Here is a 16,207-nt window from a genome sequence, read left to right as displayed (position 1 = left end):
CAACGAGTTAACGAGCGAATCTTAGATTGAAAAGTCCTTAAGTTAGTAGGATGTCTTGAGAAACTTAAAGTAAAATAAAAATGACAAATAAAATAAGTAAACAAAGTTTTGGGGTTTAAAGTGTAAGAAAACTTAAGTAATTAAAGTGACTGTTTGAAAAGTAAGTTATCCTGAAATCGAGTCTATGTTCTTTATCTATAAGTTTTACTTAACCTTTGTTAAGTAAGGTTAAGTAAATATGCGGGGATTGGTTTAATGCAATAGTTCACGACCCCTTGTTAGATAAATACCAAAACGGGATTTTAACGAGTGTTCGGCTTAGTTGGTTCGGGTCTCGATAAGTTGTCAAGTACGACACCGATATTCCAACGTGAAAAATATTATGAGATAACTCATTAAAAACATCAACTGAACTAAGTTAGAAGTTCTATTAGGAAGAAACTCTAAACGTTAATGTTAAGCGGGTGTTCGGTCTTATCGGTCCAAGCTTGTTAAAAGATCAAGTTGGATCCGACATACCAGGTATTTTCAGAAAATATTTATAAATCAGTTTATAATAAGATCTTAAAAGAAAATATGAGATTTTGTGACCCAAAACACAACTAGTGTGTTTTAAGAGAGTGAACTCGGTTTAGTTCGGTTTGTTCAAGACTTGATATACGACCAAGTTTGGATCCAACAAATTCATATCATTAAAACAAATACAAAAAGTAAATAAAAGAACCTAAAAACTTAAATCTTACATGCAACTTGTATTAAATCAATTAAATAAAGAGTTTAAATGGGAGTTCAGTTTCGGTTCGGTCCGTGACTCGGTATGAGACCGAGGTTGGTTACCACATACCCAATACCATAGAAATGATATAAAAAAAATAGAAACTCATAACTTAAACGAAAAAGTAAGCTTAAACGAATAAAAATGCTAAAATGGATTAAAATAGCCCTTTCATGTAAACAACTAAGTTGAAAGTGGCATCATAGAAATGAAAAGACTTACCAAGTTGTTATGGTAAACTTGCGTCAAGGGTCGAGATTAAAGACATTGAATCAAATTCATACTCATTCAAAACATAGAATCTGATCAAAGTTAGTTTACACAAAACCTAGCCTACAGTGAATCCAATGGTTTTAGCCTGACATTGGCATCACGAAGAATTCGCTTATCTGATGAAAGGATGGAATCATGCGATTAACTGAGGAACCGGAGGCTTCGGGATGGTGGAAAATCGTCCTAGGGCTTCTCTTTGATTGCTGGAATGAAGGATAGGTCGAAATAGGGGCTCAAAACTGATTACATCAAGTTAGGGTTCTTTTGTAACATCCCGAAATTTCTAAAGTAATATTTAATATATTATTTTGTCGGGTGAAATAAACGAGTTAGTGGAACGATAATAATAATAATAGTAAAATACGAAAGATTAAGTAGGATAATTAGATGGGATTAGTTATGGACCAAAATGGAAATATGGGCCTTAGGTCCATGGGCTTAAGGGAGTATAAATACCCCCTTAAACCCTAATCATTTCCATTCCATCCATCTTATCCATCCTAATCTCTACACACTCAAAAACACACACATACTTCCTACACCATATACGGCCGCGAGCTAAGGAGCAATCCGAGACCAAACCGAGCCTATAACTTAATAGATCTTGAGCGTGCAAGCAAGATACAAGATTGTAGTTCATCACCAAGCTAACCGTAACCTTAAAAACACGTAAAGGTATGTCCTTTATCCTTAAAGTTTCCGTTTTTATGAATGGTTAACCGTGAAACTCGAACCTAGCAAAGATAGGGTATAAACGAGTATTAAAGTAGCAAACTTGATGTTAGAACGAACCTAATGAGTCCATAAACGCGTACGGTTCGTTCAACGAAAACCTTAGATCTAGTATTGAACGTTTTTGAGTTTAAAGGTCCAAACTTTGTGCGTTTTCGGGCCGAATCTTATCAAAAAAATGATCATGGGAATGTTCCCGGGATTGATTAACATCATATAGAAGGGTTACGGGTGGGACAGATATGTTTATGGGGATAAAATCAGAACCCGTCGCTGCTGTAGATAAGTTCGCTAACCTATATGTTCGCGTGCATGATAAGTTCGCTTAATGTTAAGTTCGCTTAGTTCGCCCTATACAAGTTCGCCTGGTGATAAGTTCGCTTAATGTTAAGTTCGCTTAATGATTAAGTTCACTTAATGATTAAGTTCGCTTAATGTTAAGTCTGCTTAATGTTAAGTTCGCTTAATGTTAAGTTCGCTTAAAACGCTAAGTAAAAGTAATCCAGTACTAGACCACGAATCGGGCTAACGAGTGAGTAGGTGAATAGAATAATAACTTAAAATCCTAATGGAAAATGTGTTAAGACAGTTAATGAATAATAACTTTAACCCCAGCCAGGGGCTCTGCCCCTTGGACCCCGCTAGGGGCTGCCGCCCCTAGAACCCCGCTGGCAGGGGCGCTGCCCCCGGACCCCCGTTCTTTGTGGGTTATATTAAGATAGAAATACGATACAAGTAGTAATAGTTAATTGATACGTGTAATTGTTATACAGTTAGTCGTGCACAGCTCAAGAAAGAAATAACTATAAACGGTGAACGTAATCGCATTCAGGTGAGTTTCTAGCCCCATTTTCCTTGTTGTGTTTTTCGGGGCTGTGTCCATATTCGATGTGAAGTGTGAATACACTTACCTTAAGTGGTAAGTGTATGTTATAGATGATATACGAGGAAGCTAATATATAATTCTTTTTGGTGCGTGAACGATCTTCGGATATTGCACGTATCGCCAAGGATAGTGATTGCCAAGTGGTTATTAGTGTGTTTGAATGCTATTATATGACTTGCTTATTATGTAAATAATGTACTGATAGGAAGTGGGTTATAGACAAGTAGAAGTAGAGTGTGATAGAAGTGGATAGGGGTCTAGTAAGGGTGTTAGTGGCATGACGATAGTACGTGGTAGGGTAAGCCTATGCGTGACTTCGTTATTAAAGTGGAAAAGTGGCATAACGTTATTCGTTATTAAAGTGGCAAAGTGGCATAACGTCATTCGTTATTAAAGTGGCAAAGCGGTAGGGGTAAATAAGAGGTTAAGTGGTAAGGTGAGTAGGTCAGATAGTGTGCTACGTGTCTTCGGATACGTATACGATGCATGTAGTGGTTGTATGATAAGTTGCTTGATTAACTAGAACTCACTCAGCGTAGCTGACTTTTAGTATGCACGCAGGTGATCAGACTGAAGAGTTATCATGAGGATGGCACATGGCATGGATTGAATTGCTGGCATGTGAATATAGAAGAAAAGATGTTTTAAATATAATGTTTTGGGTTTTGGTATCAAAGAAAAGATTTAATGTTTTGTAAAAAATGATTGATGTTTTATATTCCGCGAAAAGTTTTAATAAACTCTGATTTGTAGAACTGTGTTTATGAGTAAATCCGACGCTAAATTAGGGCTACCGGGAACGGGCCTTACATCTTTTCCCCATTTTTAAGCCCCTTCGTGTAGCGCGAAGGGTTTTTGACCCTCGCTTCGCGTCGCGCGAAGTACGTTGGCCTCATATTCAGATTTGCCTCGTTGAGAAACCTGAAATTCATGTATATGAGTTTCGTAAATCATTTTCTAGCTAGGCCGAGATATGCCCGTTTTACTAAAAGACACTTTTCCGGTAATCCGTCTTGTTCAGTTTTCGCTTCGGGTTTCTCATCTAAACCATACCCGAATCCTTCTTAACCATCCATATATGTTTCCCTATGCTTCCGTCTTCTAGAAGCTTGCTTAATCTTCAGCTGGATGGCTCTGATTTAGCTCGTTTAAGCTCCAAACACCTACAATCATACAAGAACTCAAAGTAATCGTGTTCGCTATATATAAACAATTAAAATACATGAAATAACACATATATACACATAATTTATACCCGACCATCATATATTCAGGGGCGGACCTATGCTTAGGCTATGGGGGTCGGCCGACCCCTGTGAAATAAAAGGTTTAGTGTTATATATACAATAAAATTCTAACTGGCCTATGTAAAATTTCGACCCCGACCCTGTTAAATAATGAAAATAGAAGGAAGAAAGATGATGAAAAGATTGTTCACAACCCACATTTAAAATTTTCCAATCAAAGAGTTTGTTTTAGAAAAGATGATAAGCTTTGCAATTTTTAGTTTTTTTTAGACTAGGGATACTTTTGTAATAAAAACAACTATTAAAAAGTCTTGTTCCAAAGCATTAAAATTTGGAAAAATCCTCATATTATCCTTTTTACTCTTGCATATCGAGGTTTTGTCCGTGAGTTTAAAAAATTCCCAAAATATCTACAGTAAATAATGTCGGTCCCAACCTTTTTTATATGACAACCTAACTTTTATTAAACCAGTGAGCATGCCCCATTTGTCCTTGTTAGACACTCAAACCTCCATTTTATTCCTCCCTTTTTGTTATTATTATTATTATTATTCAAGTATGCAACACATCTGAACACCGTTAACTTTCCGACCACCCAGCCATGGAAGGAGCACACCCCACCTTAAACCCAACGACAAAGAATTCCGACCAACAGATTTCTTCTTTACCCCCACCACACATCTACTATTCAAGTATCCTCACAACTTCAACACTCCTCGACCACCATCACCGTGGCGGTTCAATGTGTAGGTACCAATAAATAAGGCCGCCAGTATACATGGTAGATCTGACTTTATTGCCGGATTTAGAATACATGCGGGTAATTGGGAATAAGAGTGGCCGTCGGAAAAAATGGTAGATTCAATTTTATTCAAAAACCGCCGGAATACATACAGTTCCGGTGGCAGACCGTCGGAATACATGCAGTCACCATTGCCGCACAAGCTTTGTTGAAAAACAAGAAAAAAAAATAGAAAAAAGTCGGTTCCGACGGTGACATGGTGGCAGACCGACGAGAACACCCTGAAGACCATAGCGTCGCCGACGTACTTTTATTCAAATATGTCGTCGGATCCGCTTTTAAATTGGCCAGATGGTGGTTGATCATTGATTGATAAAAAGGTTCGCCTGATCTGAAATAAGTGAGGAATCTAGCTTATTGAGATAGACATTTTGGGAACTTTGTTGAGCCATAGACATTTCTTTGACATTTTGTTTTTCACTGATTTTTTGTTAGGTTAGGTTATCGAATGGATAATGAGAAGTGAAACAATTGTTTTATTTGTTTGGTTGAGAAAAACTTGCTTAGAAATAGAAATTAGATGTTATGGTTAATATTTACAAAATAAAAACCCGTATTAAACAACTTTATATATAAATATATTCGGTTTTACTTATGTCTTTTTAAATGAAGTTACACGTACCTTTTATTATATGATATTTTGTTTGATTATATTTTTTGTATGGCCCGACTAGAACGAACGAATTGGATAAAAAAAATTTATTATTGATTTGACCCGACCGACCCAAGCCGAAAAAAATTATATATTGATTGATAACTGAGCACCAACCCAAAAAAAAAAATTGACCCTTATAAGAAAGTTTCCTGGGTCCGTCACTGTGTATGTTATGGTAAAGTGTTTATAAATTGATAACAATCATGTTGTAGATGTTACTAGTTGTTTACTATTATGACCCATGAATTTGATATGTACCGGGTCGGGCAAACGGGTCAGCATGCATGGGTGTTGGGTCGTTAACTGCCAAGTTATTGTTTGTTTTGTTATTTGAATTAAGTGTGAGATAATAATGGGTGTAGTGGGGGATGCTCCCTACCCCACGTTTGTTAAATTTGCTTTCCATGTTATCGTAGAGTTAGTTTTATTTGTTGCATGTATTTGCCTATTTAATGGGCTTTCTTCCATTATTAATGCAAGCAGAAATATTAAGTTGTGTACTTGTTCTATTCGTTCCTCCTAAATTTCTTGGTCATTTGTAATCCAATCGACCCACATCAGAAATGCCAAAGAGTTGCCTAGCTATATAACATATGATCATATTTGTTGATTTTTGACCCGTTTGTTTATAATAAAAATTGTTTGAATAAGTGTGTAGGATCATATGTTAGTAGTTGAGTATGTAGTTTCTATCATGTTGGTACATGTTTTATATGTACGTATTAGAGAGGGTGGTTATTGTAGAAAACATAATTTATGTGAAATACGTGAGAATAAATCATGACCTTTCATTTTCAAGATTTAAGGTTAAGATTTAGTTTCTAATTAATTTGGGAAGAGATTATGTTTTTTGATATAAGGAAGGGCATTAGAGTCTTCATTTATTTGTCTTCTTCTGGAATTCTCATTTTGTTTGAATATCTTAACAAGGCACACTAATAGCACACTCGAAAACAACACATTTGGTAACAATACATTCGTTAACAACACACTCGTTAAACAACTAAAAGATTAAAATGGGTTTTAACAAGCCAACACATTCGTTAACAACACATTTGGTAATAGTACGCTTGTTAACATCACACTCGCTCATCAATTAAAAGAATAGTCACTCAGACAAGATGGTGAAAATAGAGAATTAAAGCAACACAAGATGGATTTTATCAAACCAACACACTCATTAACAACACTATTAATAAGAGCAACACCTTAAATATTGAACGATAATAAAGATATTCATGCTTTTAGTTTGATTTTTTATATTGATTGTTTAATTCATGCATGAAAATAGGAAACAAGAACCAGGAATTCAATTGAATAGAAACTGCGCGTCGAATAAAGTTTTCATGTAAATAGGATCTTGATTTATGATTACCATAATACCATTTTTAATTAATTTATTATCCGAATTTTAATTGGTTTCTTACCCTTCTCATAACAAACATGTTTTCTATTTGATCTTATGTCTCCGTATTAGAATACTGTTAGAAGTATTAATGGCATTTTGGCATCAAGATAACATGCTATCAAGAGAAAGTGGACCGATACTTGAATTGACATAAAAGCAAATGAGTTAGAAAATCTTCTAACTTAACTACAAAGCGCAAAGCTCTCGCCACGTTTAAAGTTACGGTCTTATCACTAATATTGTATGTAAATGTATTAATGAGCTCATAGACGGTTTGACCTATGTGCTAGACCTGAATTCCATTGTATGGAGCTCCAATTTCAAACTCTTGAAGGTTTTCCCCAATTTTATTAATTAAGTATACATTGCTTACTTTTTACTTTGATTTAAGTAATTTACATGTTTACGTAACCATTCACAGACGTGAACACATGCATGTAAAAGACCACTTTAAGTAGCATGGCCGGATGGCTAAATTTTTCATTAAAGGTTCAGCAATGAGGAGTTATAAAGAACTTACATTGAAGAAGGTACTAATATTTGGGGTGGTATGAAAAAAGTGAGTGATAGTGTCAGTACAAATTGGGTCTAGTAGTCTTGTGTTGGCGATGTGGCCATGCGGGTGCTACTCGAGAAGATGTTTGTTGGTCATGAAAATAGATAAGAGATTCTCTGTGCATACTCATCAAAGACATACAGATTCCTGATCACCAAGAGTCCAAGGTCCTGCTGCTGATGATTAACTGTGGTTTTGTCGTTGATCAAGGTAACAGTAATTTCAATTTAACTTGACAGTTTTAATACTAGTAAAGTGTTTACTAAGAGCTTATATTTTAGTTATAAAATCAAAATATTCCTAAAAAGTAAATGACCTTCGCGTTATTAGCACAACGCTCTAACCAACTGAGCTAATAGGCCTTGATGTTTACGAGCTATTTTAAAATATATTAATTCAAAGAATTAATGTTGATGTATGTATTTTTTTCAACATTATCGACCAACATGAGGCCAAGAAAGTCAAAGATACAGGTCTAAACCCGTGGTCGGCCGGCAGGTCGGTTTTGGTAAACTAAAAGTCATGTGAGTTTAGCGACTTCTATATAACAAATAAAAAATATATATAAAATAAAAGATAATACAAGTTTTATTACTTTTAGTTTTTACCATATGTAAGTCTATTCTAACTAAAGATACAGCTCTATTAACAATATAAAAAACGTAATGATAATACATTATATATATGATAATAATGGACGTCTTTAAAGAATCCAATAATTCACTTGTAAGTGATGATAAGTTAAAATGTGAGAGAGAAAGAGAGTATGTATATTGTTACATAGCTATATAACCGATTTATGTATAATAATAGGTTCGTAACTTTATATGATTTTTAGCTTTATTAATCATGAAATAAACGTTAGTGTAAATAATAAACATTAATGTCTACTAATTTGAAACCGATACAAGTTTATTTGGCCCTGTGAGGTTTTTTGGGACTATTATGCTCTATCATCATGTTTTACGTTATAGTACTGTTTGCAGTAAACCCTTTCAAGTTTCAGCACAGTTTTCTTTTAACTTTGACTTCATTTTCAAAAATTTTGAAGTTTATTCTTGCATGTGAAAATACTAATATAAATTACATTTTTAGTAATTCTAGTAAATATTGGTGGACTTATAAAGACCATTATGGTGTAAATCAACACCAATAAGAAAAAAAAATATTTATATACAATAATACATAGTACCAAAATTAACACCCTAGATTTCTTTAGCGGCATCCATAAAAAGAATTAGAATATAAAAAAATATACTTGAAGTGATATTGATATAGTCCACTAGTTAATTCAGCTTACTCATAAATTGGATGTGGCTCAATGGTAGAGCACCTCATTTTACAAGTAAGAGGTAGGGGGTTCAAACCTCACTATCACCAATTTATATGGGAGATATGAGGGATGACCCTGGCAAACCAGGGTTCGAGTCCTGATCTCACCCGGTTTTACCGGTTCCTCGCTGTCGTGCCATTTGGCGGGCGTGGGGGTCGGCTTTTGTCCGGTGAATCCCTCAATAGGTGGACCGCTAGGGGCTTCGTCCGTCCGGACTAATGGCCGGCTCGGGCTACCTTTAGCCAATGGGGGCCGTGTACGTAGTACCTGGCGTTACTTAGTTGGTCGTTCAAAAAGAAAATCCAGCTTACTCAAGTTATATTCAAATCTCCTATTTAGAGACTTATGAACTTATTTAAACTCACTTTTTTTTTGTAAAAAAGATGGAATTAGTTTATTTTTTTGTTACATACTCAATATTTTTTTTATTATTTAATTTATTGAGTTTATAACTGATAATTGTTTTTAATATTATTTATCTATGATTTTGTAAATTCAATTTTTTATAATGTAAAAAAAACTATATTTTTCATATTTATTAAAAGAAACTTCATATAAATACGAAGGTAAACAAAGAATTGGTCCACACAAAATTATGATACTACAAATTAAACTCACTTCCAGAGTTGAAATCATGGAACCATTTGTTAGAAGTTTTAATTTGAATAATACTGCTAGGTTTCAAGTTTCTAAAATAACCTTTCCCAGACCTAATCGAAAGTTATATAATCAATACAATATATATCCGAACAGCGAAGGCCAGATATTAGTTATGCCTATTGACAAAACTTCTAAATCCCTCATATACATTTTGTAAATAAATTTATAAACTAATTACATATCAAATTCTTACATTTCTCATTTCTCTGTATTATTACTAGAAATAAAAATACAAAAATACCGTCCCCGTTTATTATTGATTGGTTAGCATCTCCTATCCCAACACGGTGTGAAATAATACATGTTTGTTGTTAGAAAAAATACATGGATAAAATTATATTTAGTAGAATATGATTTGCGATTCAAAATGGGAGAGCGGCACAGCTTGTTGTTCGCTTACCCGTTATCCAGACGTAGCTCGTTTATAATAAATAAATTGATTATACCATATAATATTAATAGAATATAGTAATGGCTCAACCATGTTCAATATGTTTCAAAACTTACTCGGATCCACCTGTCAGTCGGCACCTCCTCTCATTTTACCTCTAACTTTCATCCTCATATTTTTTTTATTTCTATTTTTAGTAGCACAACTAATTCATACATCATTCAGGTAGAACCACTATTACATACATATATATAATTTTGTCTTTACTGTTCATTGACACTCCTATAAACTCATATAAATACACTGTTTTTTTCTTGCCCAAAATCCATCTCTATTTTCAGCTCCTCTCTCTCTCTCTCACACACAGAATAACTTCTGAGGTGCAATGGCCATGGTGGAGAGTGATGGAGCTGCCATTAATATTATTAATGAGCATCATGTAGTAGGCATACCAAAAGATGACACTAAAGATATCACACCACCTTCTTTTTATTTGATTAGGCTTCACAATACGCTGACATTATATTCTATAATATTCTCTAATATTCACTTCTCCCAGAAGGTAACCTTCTTTCTTTTATCCGTAATCCAATCTTTAAATCATTGTAAAAATTGTACTGACACGGCCATTTCATGATTGATTTTTTGGGCAGTTGCTAGCAGAGTTGTTCGCTACATTCTTCTTGGTATTTGCAGGATGTGGGGCGATCATGGTGAACATTGACACCAACAATGTGGTGGGTCACCCTGGAATCGCGGTAGTATGGGGGGCGGCAGTGATGGTGATGGTGTATGCCGTTGGGCATGTCTCGGGTGCACATATGAACCCTGCTGTCACCATTGCTTTGGCCACTTTCAGAAGGTTCCCTTGGAATGAGGTGATTACTTATGATCATCAATTTGATGTTCATTTATTTTAGATATATGTATTTCAACTATGACATAATAATAGTATAATACATTAATTAATTACAACACGGCAGAAAACCCTAATCGGCTATAAAATAAGAGCATCCATAATGCCAAACCTATATACCGCTACATAAGATTCAAATCTTTTCTTAAAAAACCAATCACTTTCTTCCACAACACTAGACCTCTACAAACCCTAACAAAATATATTAAATTTGTATATATATAACAAATATGTATGTGTATGTGAGGGTTATGAGGCTTTGTCCCTCAAACATCCGATCACATCTACTGAACATTAAGGAATATATACATAGGTTTCGCGATGATGGTCGAGATTGATGTTGGGGAAGAGACACCTGACATCAAATTAAAGATGCAGCATCAGTTTCTTCACAACATATCACTCTTCCTTTTTCCCAGAAGGTACTGTTTAATTATTTCATCTTAAAATCATATGCGTACATATATAGTTTTCACCGGCCATGAGTGGTGTTTCTATATATTTATGAACATGCATGTAGGTTTATATTCAAGATAGATTAGACACCATGCATAAACCCTGTCAAATGATATATATAAACGAACAAAAGATTAATATACTGTTTATATATATATTAATATGTATATAACTCTATTCGTGTTGTCATTTTCGTTTTGCCATTGGATCAACCATTTTACTTATTGTCATGTCATGTTTGCAGGGTATAAGATATCATTGAACTGTAGTTACATTTCTCCTTTTTATTACACATTTAAATGATCTTGGTGAAGCCCAATCTTAGGAGCATCAATGAACCCAGCCCGGAACCCTAGGCCCGGCTATCGTGTCTAACCAATACCCAGGCTTATAGGTCTACATACTCGTACTCGTACCGATACTAGGAGCCATAGCAGGGCTTGGGAGTATGGTACCATAAGATACACCAACAAGCCCGTACGTGAGATCGTCAAGAGTTCGTCTTTCCTCCATAAATTGGATGCCCAGATTTGCCCTTCTCCATTCGGATTTAGCACAAATGCACAAAGCTAACATGAAGCGTTGTCTCCTTTAACACGATTATAGTTTAATTTTTTTTTGAAATTACAATATCATATAAAAAGTTAGGAGATTTGTTCTAAAATACTTGGCGCTTTTTACTTTCTTACACTTTGATGATCTCAACCATTGATTTCTTTAATCGATGATCCACAGTCGGTTTTAAGGAATACCACTTTGTAGTGGAACCTACCTCGGCCTACTATATATACATGTACAAAAATTATATACATATACTGGAAACCATTATATTACAAGATGAATCTGTTACATTGATATATACATAAACTAATTGAGTAATTTACAAATCAATTTACATAAACCAAAATTAAAACTTTGCCTATATATGCATAACAAATATGGAAACAAATACAAAAACCACATGAAATGTTTAACCTTGACAATGTTTACTAGCTTCAACCATTTTTATTCAGGAGGCTTGTTATGACTGTGAGATGCGATATTAACTGAACCACCCGCACGCCGTACCCATGGACATATAACAGGCGTACAACATAACACTGTGAATAACAACTCCACTGTAAACATCATCATACTAATCCACATATATATCAACCACTTCCAATACCACAACATCCTCTTCAAGAACGAAAACCGGGACTCCAGTTTTATAACTGCCGAGTATATTTCAGGAACACCGCCCCCTTTTGCAAATTCGGCTCGTTGTTCAACGACAACACGTAAGCATGACAAAGGAGTATCTTTTTCAGTATACCCGTTGATATTTATGTCCAAAGTTTGCGTTTCTGATGGATAGCCGGTGAGAAGAGAAGGTAATTTGAGAAAAGTTGAAAGAAGCCGAATCGGGCCGCTTTTGAATTGCAACATGGATGGCTTTCTTGTAGTTGTAAGGAGTGTATTATCACTTGAAAGAAAGTCAACCCTTACCTTCAATAACAAGTTGATTAACAATGAGTTCAAGACTTCAAAGTAAATGAATTATGCGTAACCGAACTGAACAAAAACCAACGCTTTGTTTTCCGTTTTCTTTTTAAATGATTTCTCGGTTCAGTTTCGGTTTTGCCATAACCAGAAAAACCAAACCAAACCGAGCTGAATTAACCGAACCATAACCGAAAAACTCAATCTATATTTTGTGCCATTTTTTTCAGCTCAAAACTTTCAAGCCCAAATGGTAACAACAAAAAAAATCAAAACCAAACCGATTATAAAAACCTAACTGTTCAAAAACTTATTTTGGTTCGCTCTAAGGAAAAACCGACCAATGCATAAGACAACCACATCACGCATAAGATCGCATCATGTGATGCGCGCATTATGCATTCCTAATGCGTGCATTTTAAAGCCAGGCTCGTAACATTATTACATACCTGAAAATCCCAAGCTTTCTATTATAATCGGATCCGGCAACACCAAAGAGACAGTCGCCTTCAATTCATGACCAACCGGTACAACTCTCGTTCCAATCTTACTCTTTTCCTTACGCACCAACAAAGCTGACTTTGCACAAGAAACCACAGGCGCAAAAGCCACGGGAGCATCTTTCGTATAATCAAAAACCAACTGCTCAGTTATGTGCACCGGTTCCTCAACGACCCGTTTAACAATCACGCCACTAATAACCAAAGCCGAAACTAACAAAAATACTAAAATAAACCCACAATAAGCTACCCACAACAACCCATATCCGATTCGAACACATAACATAAATGCAGACTCATTGTTTTGAAACCCGAGATAGTTAATTAACTTAACACCTGTGTTATTACAAATTCCCCAAATTCCAGATCTTCCAAGTCTTATAATATTATACGGGTTGTTGAATAACATATATGAAGAATAAATTACCCGAACCGAGAAGTTAACGATGCTTAATAATAGCTTTGTTTGAAAACTGATAACATTAATTACCAGATGGGTTATGATAAAAACAAGATTTGGAGTAGGATTTGGCGAGTCAACGGTAACAGACTCGTCGTCACTAATACTCGTAATTGAACTCCGATTAACCGTCGTGGAGTTCAAATTCTCATCCAATTCGTGATTATTCTTCAAACCCACATCGAGTTTCTCATTATTCTTCAAACCCACCTCCAAATTCTCAATATTCTGCAAACCCACATCCAAATTCTCAATATTCTGCAAACCCACATCCAATTTCTCATTATTCTTCAAACCCACATCCAGTTTCTCATTATTCTGCAAACCCATATCCAATTTCTCAATATTCTGCAAACCCACATCTAATTTCTCATGATTCTTCAAACTCTCTATCAAGGGCTTGCTGGGATTTGGCGGGAAAACTTGGCGGAGGGCGGAGGAAGAAGATGATGAGGTGGAGTCCGGCGAGTGATTAGGTATGATGGTAACTGTGGATTTATCTTCGTTGGAAGTAGAAATGGATTCATCGAAGGAATTTGAGGCGTCGACGAACGGGAAGTGGTCGAGTGCGTCGTGGAATTCGATTTCGTTGGTGTTGATGTTATGGGAGGTTGATTGGAGTTCCATTGAAGTGGAGCTGGAATATAATAATAATAATTATCTAGGGTTTAGGGTTTGCTGATTGATTTGGTGAAGAAGAAGAAGAAGATTTGAAAAGAGGATTGATTGTACTGTACGTTACGTAAAGACAGTCAGATATTTTGTCGGGTTTTACTTTTTTTTTTTTTTTTGAAAAATAAAATTCATTAACCAAAAAAAAACAAAACAACCACGAATAGAAAACCAGTGCCTATTCACCGAGCCCGGAGGAGCCACTACCAACACAACCAATTACATTAAGACAAACTTACACCAATTAATCCAATTATCAGAAAACAAATTAGATCTCTTTTTAACCCACAAAAAAATCCAAAGATCTAATTTCATCAAAACCTCCTCCATTTTAGTGTCTTTTCCTTCGTGAATCTTCTTGTTTCTAGCATTCCACAAACTCCAACAAGCAATAACTATAATTCCTTGAATGGTCTTCTTCTCAGTCTCACCTTTGTTAACCTTGTTATGCAAATTGAAGATATCTTCTACCGAAAAAACAAATATAGGGGGTAACTTGCACCAAACACAAATATGTTGCCAAACCACCGAAGCAAAAAGCAACTGTTTTGGTCAAAAATCAGCTAAGGATATTGTAACCAAATTATTTTTGTGAGGTTTAGTGCTAAGATGACAATAGTGGATATATGAACAAAATGGAGATGAACGCCGTGATTTGTTGCGAGGAAAAAACCTTGATTTTGTTTGAGATCAAAGGAAAAAACTCCTGGTGATGACAACTCGTCTATCACCAATTTATTAATATCAAAATCGGGTTACAATGGGTGGAGTTTATGATCAATGATTACAAGAATATCTAAGTGTGTGAACAAGCTGTTAGAGAGAGTTCCCGTCAAAGTGTTGGCGAGTATCAGCTGTATGTGAATGAATGTGTAAGTGTTACCTAACTTTGATCATAATCTCGGTATATAACAAACGAAAATAACAACTAACTACTAGGTCCTATTAATCTGCCATCAATCCACTAACTTCCTTCGTGCCATTTGACTACGTGCTTTAGAAGTTCAGTAGCGAAATAGGTGGTGGATTAAGTCTTGGAGCCGTTGCATTTGATAAATATCAACCTACATACAAGAAACACCGTTAAGAACACCAAGTACCGAGGATCCTTGATCCTGATATAATCCTGGAGCTCTTCAGAAGGATAACTGATCCAGACTGGTCACCAAGAATAACATATTCTCAATACTTAATTATTTGTGGCTCAACAATTGCCCCCAATTTGGCGGTTGATGATAATTTCACAGCTGTCAAATTGAGTTCAAAATTCAAAAAAGGCTGTCAAATTGATAAGATGAAAGGACATAAATAGGGGTTAGATAAAAAAATAATTAACCAACATAGGGACTAATGATAAATGATCAACTCCCTTTTAATTCGCCTAATTCCGGAAGCTTCTCATCTTCTATCCATCTTAGTCCAGGTAATCCTTTATCCCCCCTGTAACGCCCTAAATAGAAAACGATAAGAAGATTCAAAACAACTCGATATCATTTTTAAATCATGCGGAAGTTTGGTTCCAAAAATTTTCTTTCGTTTGAACAATCGTAACTTGGTTAAATCCATAATACTATAATACACTTTTAATAAAACATAAGTATTAACTGTAAAAGCAAATTGTAGCTTATCAAAATTTATTTTTCGCCATTTGCAAATCGTTTAAATAATCTTTGTGATGTGTGCCCGTATATCATCCCGAGCGCTTGATCATCATCAACATTCTTGTCCATGAACATTACCTATGGGAAAACAACCCCACAAGTTAGTATTACATCATATAAGAATCCTAGTATGAATGAATGCATAAAAATTAAATCAATATATGACAAGACAAACTAACCGGAAAATCTGAACAGGCGCATGCCGTTACAACATTGTTGTTAACAACTATTTTTACTAATAAAACACGATTGTAAACACATCAAACAAATCAACAAAAAATCTATAAATTTTACTAAAAATCCATTATGATGTTACCTAACTTATGACCAAAAATCATGTAA

General features: G+C 35.1%; 1 protein-coding gene and 1 pseudogene across 1 annotated transcript; one reads left to right on the top strand and one right to left on the bottom strand.

The window, feature by feature from the left end:
- Nucleotides 1-10,103: 10,103 nt before the first annotated feature.
- On the top strand, nucleotides 10,104-10,638 carry LOC143548609 (aquaporin NIP1-1-like). Its single transcript, XM_077039722.1, has 2 exons — nucleotides 10,104-10,280; nucleotides 10,372-10,638. The coding sequence occupies exons 1-2, from the start codon at nucleotides 10,104-10,106 to the stop codon at nucleotides 10,636-10,638; spliced, it is 444 nt and encodes a 147-aa protein (XP_076895837.1).
- A 1,444-nt stretch (nucleotides 10,639-12,082) lies between these two features.
- Nucleotides 12,083-14,208, bottom strand: LOC143548598 (seipin-2-like; annotated as a pseudogene).
- Between the last annotated feature and the right edge of the window lie 1,999 nt (nucleotides 14,209-16,207).

This window comes from Bidens hawaiensis, unplaced genomic scaffold, assembly GCF_021521415.1.
Source record: "Bidens hawaiensis isolate Kalapana, Puna unplaced genomic scaffold, B.hawaiensis_p1.1 tig00015203_1, whole genome shotgun sequence".
NCBI lineage: Eukaryota > Viridiplantae > Streptophyta > Magnoliopsida > Asterales > Asteraceae > Bidens > Bidens hawaiensis.
The sequence above is the reverse complement of the archived record's forward strand: the minus strand, read 5'-3'. Positions and strand labels throughout refer to the sequence as shown.

Excerpts from the sequence above, each read along its gene's own strand:
- LOC143548609 (XM_077039722.1), top strand. The coding sequence starts at position 10,104 with ATGGCCATGGTGGAGAGTGATGGAGCTGCCATTAATATTATTAATGAG. Across the intron at positions 10,281-10,371 it reads ATATTCACTTCTCCCAGAAG|TTGCTAGCAGAGTTGTTCGC; the intron begins GTAACCTTCTTT and ends TTTTTTGGGCAG.